This window comes from Triticum urartu, chromosome 2A (assembly GCF_056163025.1).
Source record: "Triticum urartu cultivar PI428250 chromosome 2A, HENAU_Tu73, whole genome shotgun sequence".
Classification (NCBI taxonomy): Eukaryota; Viridiplantae; Streptophyta; class Magnoliopsida; order Poales; family Poaceae; genus Triticum; species Triticum urartu.
Window position 1 is genome coordinate 183,787,429 of NC_141874.1, and position 8,116 is coordinate 183,795,544.

The 8,116-nt window shown below is 43.9% G+C and overlaps 1 protein-coding gene across 1 annotated transcript; it reads left to right on the plus strand.

Moving 5' to 3' along the window:
* Nucleotides 1–4,807: 4,807 nt before the first annotated feature.
* LOC125543832 (uncharacterized) lies at nucleotides 4,808–7,500 on the plus strand. Its single transcript, XM_087539757.1, has 4 exons — nucleotides 4,808–5,383; nucleotides 5,643–6,104; nucleotides 6,491–6,593; nucleotides 7,338–7,500. The coding sequence occupies exons 1-2, from the start codon at nucleotides 5,003–5,005 to the stop codon at nucleotides 5,847–5,849; spliced, it is 588 nt and encodes a 195-aa protein (XP_087395883.1). The 5' UTR covers nucleotides 4,808–5,002; the 3' UTR covers nucleotides 5,850–6,104; nucleotides 6,491–6,593; nucleotides 7,338–7,500.
* Nucleotides 7,501–8,116: the final 616 nt, after the last annotated feature.

Sequence of the window (8,116 nt, forward strand, 5' to 3'; positions counted from 1 at the left end):
TACCTTAAAATATACATTAGTTTTTACCATGAATGCATGAGTCTCTCACTAAAAAAGGAGAGCTTGGTTATTATGGCTTGCACGCTGTGTTTTGTCATTAAGAAAGTGCGTGGACATTTTTTTATTCCGTTGCAACGCACGGCCCTTACGTTTTTTTCCGTGAATTTACGCTTTCAGTTTTTTTCTTCAACACGTCTATATTTATTTCTATATCCAAGGTGGTACTTAATCTATCTATATATCCCCCGCTGCATTGTTGTTTTCGTCTGCCCCGTTTAGGTGATTTTTTTGTCCTATATATGTTGCCCACTTGGAGTCTTTTTGTTCGCAAGCACTCCCGGTCTCCCCGCTCGTGTTTGTTTCCTACACGAGACACCAATCTCCGCAACACTGGATGCCGCCTCTAACCCTCCAATAAATACTGGCTCATGAAAGAGAAGGCAAAAGGTGGATCCGGCAGTAGAGGCGGACTAGCAGATAGAGCCATCGGATGAGAGGAGGCATACGATGAGGCAAGTTCCACAGGGTGCTTCGTCCCTCCTGCCGACCATGAGCAAAAAGGATGGAAGAGGAGGGCTAGGCGGCAAACCTTCGGAACCAGTTGAGAAGCGAGTCCCAGAGCCCCATGGCGCTTTCTGGCAATGCTCGAGACCGTCTGTCGCCTACGCGCCCGCCTAATCTATTGAGGGAATTAGCAGTTCCCGATTGGAGAGGAGGAAGAAGGGAACACGAGGACGAGACGTCCGTTGTCTAGCTGCAGACAATGGGTTTGACGAGGACATGGGCTGTGCTGGTGTGCCGTGTGCGTCAGGTAACTATGTCCAGCGAGTGTGACGTGCGATGCGCGCTCATGTGCACCACTCGGGCGGTAATGCATGCTGGCCGGCTGCATGCGTCTCTGCCGTCATGTGTGTGGCGTGTGTCCAACGTGTTGGGCTTGGTGTGCGTAATTATCTGATGGTCTGCTCTCTACACAAGCCACGGTCCTTCGGCATCAAGAACAACATGCATCGGGAAGGAAGCATCCCTGGGTTTTTTTTGTTCGCTTCAGTGCTCTGGTACGCATCTCTAATTGTGTGGTTGCATAGCAGGAGACGAGGGGTGGGCTGTGATTTGAACATATGATCTGGTTATCTTGGTGTCATTTGTGAACTAAATTGGCTATATTTCTTTTAGTTAAAAGAAGCACAGAGTAGATATAGATAATAAACATAGGAAGTGACAAGAGGGCGAATTCAGAGTCATAGCTTCAGTTAAGGGTATCGAGCATATATTTTACAAATTATTTTTTTCATGGAATATATTTACAGATTCAACTCAAACCCAGGAAGCATCAAACATGTTAATATGAATTCCTCCAAGAAATTTTTTTCTGTTAAAATACGTTTTGATGCGAGTTCCACACAAAAGAAATTCTTAACTAAAAAATATGAGCAGAATATGCTTGATGCATTATTATTTTTGAATAGATGCTTACTGCAACTATCACACTTGATTGGTTAGCTTGTTGCTGGTATTACTTCAAATTTTTTGATATTGCTATTTATTTCATGTTCTACTTTTAAAGTTTAGAATGTACCAATAGTCATCTAAAGAATGAATTAACAATAAAATTACACTCTTCAGTCAAATCAATTTACTGGGAATCATACCCATGCATGTCCTGATCAACGATCCATCCATTGCCTTATGGCATAGTTGCTCGACCTGGCCCATTCATAGGAACCGTTGTTTTTTCCCGTTGCAACGCACGGGCATTTGTGCTAGTATATCCCTAATAATAAAGTACGGATTGACTCCGTGGATTCACCGTCACAATACGCTTCTTATCGTGAATTTACGCTTTCTGTTTTTTTACCTACATCCGAGGTGGTACTATTCTCTCTAACCTTTTTGCTTTTTTGGGGTGATGTATGTCCGTCCCACAATTGATCCAGTCTATGCTTCGTAGGGCTGGATCCTATTTGGTGCACTCAGCGACGAATACAGCGTTAACCGTACAGGGCGCACACCTCCCCATGCGCAACGGGCCAGCCCACATTCCCTTTTTTTCTAAACTGATGCAAAAAAATCAAGTGCGGGGATGACGATTCAAATCCGCGCCCTAGCGGTTAAGTGTGCCACGCATAACCACCGCGTCACGCGCCACTCTGCGATCAATTTCATTTTCTTACCTCTTTTCTTCTGTCCTTTTATTCTTTTTCTAATTAAAAGTAACTGGTTTCATGAACAATTTTTCAACTTTAACGAACATTTCCAAAATTGGATGAACTGCTTTTTTCAAGTTCGATGAACTTTTTTCAAATCCGATAAACTTTTTTCCAAATCCGATGAACTTTTTTTTCAAATCTGATGAACTTTTTCAAATTCGATGAACTTTTTTCAAATCTGATGAACTTTTTCATTTTTTTTGTGTTCAAAATTGATGAACTTTCGGAAATTCATGAACTGTTTTTCAGATTCGTAAATTTCAGATTCATGCATTTTCAGTTTTGTGAACGAAAGGACGAACACCAAAAAAAACAACGAACAAAGGAAACGTGAGCGAGCGATCGAAGCGAAGAAAGGAAGAGAGCGTGCTACCTGGGCGGCCCATGTGAGGCTGCGCGCGAGCGCCCGCTAAGCGGACGGGCGCATAAGGCACCGGAGAGGAGGTCTCGTCTCCTTCGTAGGTTAAACGTCGAGCGATGAGCTTTTGGGCTGATGTTATATTTCCAAGTTGGCCCACTTATCCACGTAAGGCAAGGCGGAGGCAGCCTGCGCTGGGCTCAACGAAGTCTCGCCAGTGTGTTATGGGCCAACTGGTTCTGATGTGCTGATGTAACAACTATAAGGCCAGTATTGTAAGTCATAGTCCCACATTGCTTTTTGACATCAAATCACACCTATTTTATATACACGTGAGTTGCCACAATCAACAAGCCACGACATCAATAAATAAACAGAGAGTTCGCTTAAGAGAAACGAGGAAATTAACTCAGCCTCGGAAAGAAGCATGGGGTACTTGCCGGACATGGACATGCATGTCCAATCAAAATGCGACGCTGCCTGTGTCCCGATGAAACGGCTCGACCAAAATTATGAGCCAAATCAACCTGCTACTCTTGGTGAGACTTGTTCAGCGGAAAGATGACTAAATCTTTGAGAATAAACTTGGGCACGTGCGTGTAACGTGATCACACTCGAAATCCAATTAATATGAGTGACACATTTAAAATGTGTTTATATGCCTATTGAAACTGTTATACAATTTTTAAAAATCGTTCATGCATTTAAAATTGTTAGTGTGGTTTTAAGAAAAGTTTTCACGTATTAAAATAATGTTCATATAAATTGAAAAATGTTCACCCTTTCTCAAAAAATGTTCATGTAATTCTAAAAAGTGTTCACATACATACAAATATCCGTAATTTAAAAAATATTTATGCTCTTTAAAAAGGTCCATGTGATTTAAAAAGTCTTTATGTGTTTTAAATGGAAGGTTGATGCATTTTGAAAAACAATATGTACAATTTAAAAGTGAGTGGGTGTATAAGGGACAAGCATATGGACTAGGTGTAAGCCGTAGAACGGGAAGGGCGACTGTCACGTCCAACTTGAGGAGATTAGTTTTAAAAGTACTCCTTCCGGTTCTTTTTAGTTCGCATATAAGATTTGACTGAAGTCAAGCCTCATAAAGTTTGACCAACTTTACAGAAAAAAGTACCAACATTCACAATCTGAAATCAATATCAATAGATGTGTCATGACTTAAAGTTTCATATTGTATAACTTTAGCATGGCAGATGTTGATATTTTTTCATATAAATGCGGTCAAACTTTGTAAAGTTTGACTTCAGAGAATTCTAATATGCAGAGTAAAAAGGACCAGAGGGAGTATTAGACATTCACTTGTGATGGCGTGGTTCAATGTCAGCTGCGAGCGGAGTAGTCGGGATCATCATCATGGGATCAACCACGTCGAAGGCATTGCGTTCTGACAGATTAAAATACTCTTCAAAAATATTTAACTATCAGACACTAACTCAAAATATAACATGTTATATATGAATAATTCCTGAGAAAAAATGTGTATAAATTTTAAATATATATTTACATGCATACTTGAAAAATTCTTTCAACGGACTATTTTTTTTACGTTGCATTCATTCGAGTAAGGCACTCCGAGTAAAACAGATCGAGGCTCCAGTCATTAAGATGGCACTTAAAGTAGTCCTTGACCTCCACCTCTCCTTTCTAACTGGCATTTGCTCAGTATGATGATGAAAACCACAAGCTCGTGTACATAATAAAACTTGCAAAAGGGCCAAAGGATGAATAGGTCGATGACAATGGGGGACGGAGCAATTGTGATAACTGGCGAAATATAATTTTTGTTACCCCGTTGCAACACACGGGCTCTTTTGCTAGTCTATCCCTAATAATAAAGCACGGATTGACTCCGTGGATTCACCGTCACAATACGCTTTTTTCTCATGTCATAATACGCTTTTACGATTTGTATGGACAAGATCGTAATATAAACAAGTGGTGCTAATTCCTTGTGAAAGTTTTCCTAGGTCGTTGGAGAAGCCCAGTATTGTCCCAACGAGGCTAGCAAATTTGCAGAAAGGTCCCTGTGTTCTTTGGTATTCAACCCGCGGTTCAAATCGAACCGGTACGAAGGGGAGAAAAACGTAGCCACGCTCTGCCTCGCCGTGCTCCGCCCCGCCCCACCACCTCCCGCGACGCCCCGCGCGCCGTGCGCAGCCGGCACGCCCCCACCTTCTTCCTCCCCGGCTCATTCCCACCCCACCCCTCGACCCCCACCAACCACTGCCCTGTCCACCATCGTTGGGCGCCTCCACCGACCACCCACCCACCGGCGCCGACCCCGACGACCCAATCGTACCCGAGACCCGGCGCCGACCCCGACGACCCAATCGTACCCGAGACCCGGCGCCCCCATCCATCTACATCCTCATCGCGTCGCGCCCCCGCGCCCCCAAAGCGCTGCCCGACGATGGATCCGAGCGGGCAACCGCCCCAGCGCGCCTCCCGGCGGCGGATCCGGGCCAACAACTACTCCCCTCCTCCCCCACGACTGGTTGCCTCCACTACCATCCCTTGCAGCTTAGGGTCTGGCGAGTCCCAGCCGCCACGCTCCCTCTTTCCTCTCCTCCGCGTCAAGATCGACAGTGAGGTCACCGGCGCCTGCTCTCTGCTGACCTCCCCTTCCTCATCTTCCTGCGAGGTTCCCAACCGCCCTGCCCCGGATGCGTGCGTTGTTGTTTATGATGTAGGTGTTCAGCATGTAGAAGCCGGACGACGTGATGCTGTTGTTGCCGATCTGCTGCAGCGCCTCTTGTTTGACCCTGAGATCACTGGCGATGAACACAATCAGGTGAGTATAGAGCATACTGAAAAGGGAAAATTAGGCCACGCCCGAGACGTGAACCCTGCCATCCCAATGTTCCTTGCTTGCTACCCACGATCCGATCAATGTGACGGGCTGCACTAACAATCTAACTGATGAAACTGAAGAAAATCCTAACTGACGAAACTGAACATTTAACAGCTACATTTACGCCTGACGAAACTGATTTTTTCTAAAACTTTGACAACAGTTATTAACTGGCAGTCTGACACTGTGGTCATCGCAGATGAGGACGTGCCTGCGTGTGGCGTGTGCGCTGCTGCTCGCCATCGCTGTCGTGCGTGTGAATCGTGCCAACTATGTGCCATGTCATCGAAGGGCTTCGTCCTCGGCATCGGCGGTGATCGCGAGTGCAAGGTCGAAGTTTGTTAGCTTAGGGAGGAAGCATGTGTTGAGCATGATGTTACTGCTCTTGGAATACCTCTGCACGTAGTTGAGTCCGGCTGCCACGTCCAGCGCGACCTGGACGTGCTTGCTCCATCCGAGCACCTCATCGCTGTGGAGCCACTTGCTAAGCGCGCTGTTTTTGGTGAACTCGAACATCACGTACGTCAATACATGTAGCCGCCGTGCATGCAGTGATGGAGAGGCCCCGGACAGGCGGATGAGGCTCAAGTGGTTGAGGCGACCAAGGATGCTCACCTCGACGGTAGCGCACACATCATTGACTCCTGTTCGCGATCGTCGGGTATGGTTGATTCATCGGGGCCACGGTTCATTCATTCATCCTTGGTACAATTTATTTTCTGTTTCATGTGTTTTCTGTGTAGAAGTTGGGTCTCGATGACCTATAAGCAAGAACAACCTTCTCCAACTAATAGTGTTTATTTGCCTAAACAATTTGCTATTTCGGTATTTGGATGGGGGATGAAGAACAACATTCATCATTAGTACTTGAAGAGACTTGCCTGGTTGGGACTGAACAGGATCTGTTGTAGTGCATCTTACTTAACTGCTCATTGTACAATCTAAATAAAATCAAGGTCGTCTCCATATGCAAGGGAATGTTTTCTTACTGCAATGGTAAGCTATTCTGAATCCATCTCATAATGTGGCTGCTCATGTTTGGTGCAGTTGTAGCGCATGGCATGGCGATGGTGGAGGAGATAAAGTGTTGAGAAAAAGGACGGCGATGCGAAGGGAAGATGATAGGGGATTACTCGACAAGTATGCGGAGGTGTTGTAAAGTTCCCTCCTTTATGTATAGTTATTTCATTATCCATCTAAATATCAATTACATGTATATGTATGAAACTCATTTTGCGCTGCTAAATTTTCTGTAAAGATTTAAAATTATGTGGTATTAAACTTATAGTGATTGAAACAAATGCAAAACTTGCATGTTGATTCATCATTTTTATACTTTTGGTTTCAGCGGATAGATATGAGAGGTTTAGCACTACTTCTTACTTATAGATCCAAATGTGTTATGGTCACCAGGGGCGAAATTAGGTATAGGGCAACTAGGGCTATAGCCCTAGGCGTGGCCGAACTAACATCTATAGCCCAGTAGTATACTTTCAGAATTTTTCACTTATAGGAAGCCCAGCCCCTGGCGTGTAGGCCCCAAGCTCTGGCCCATAAGTTTCTCCATGACTCCACCACTCGCGTACTAGATTTCTACCTCATTATGGTTGCAAACCCAACCCCATTGCTACAGAAAATAAAGCAATGTTTTCAGAATCGTTCGTCATCTCGCGAGATTATTTTGTTCTGATAGCTAATTGCCTTTATGTGATTTATGTGAATTTCTTTGTATGGATTAGTTGATATGGTCGGTGGACAAACCGTTTGAGTTGCAAAATCGTTTGAAATTTGAAATCTGCGGGTTGTATAGATACAACCGGATATGATGTGTATCATGCATAGCTGTCTTAGTTTTTTCTGTTAGCATTAATTAATATGTACTTATTTTTTGCAGAATTTTTTATTATATTTGATCTTCAGATGATGAGCATAATAATGGAGATGGTGCATATGAGGATTTTTCTCTCCCGCTACAACATAGTTTATATTCTGGGGTGCGGCAGTTCCGTTCGGTTGGCGGCGACTGCAATATAGTTATCACCATGCTCTTTATGTTACTGGAAACATCATTCTTGATTATTTCTCCTTGTATTATTGGTCACCATCATTGTTGATTATTTCCCCTTCTGTTCCGATATCCAATAGACAAAGGAGCATGCCATCCCTGATTAAACCCCAAATTGGCAAGATAAGACGTTTTATATCTGAATCTTGTTTCATAGAATTAATCATTTGTTTAGTTTGAGAGATTAAACCCAAATAAGTTTATGCAGTGAACTAGAAATAACATGATTGCACGTTAATTTTCTTCTTAAGTTTCATAGTAGAGATTTTGCCGCTGATGATCCACTGCACGCGAACGCCACATCCTTTCTTCCTCAAGTATCGTGCGACATTCCAAAGCCAGACCATTGCGATCAGGGTGCTGGAGGCTCTTGGGGTCGCAGCCCGCATTCCTGCCGGAGGCAAGTTTTGTAGTCTCCCGTTGCAACGCACGGACATTTGTGCTAGTCTTTCCCTAATAATAAAGCACGGATTGACTCCGTGGGTTCACCGTCACAATACGCTTCTTTTCGTGATTTTACACTTTCAGTTTAAATTTAAAACATATTCGAGGTGGTACTAAATTTTGTCTCTAATTTTTGTCTATGCTTCTGAACATCGTTTGCAGGT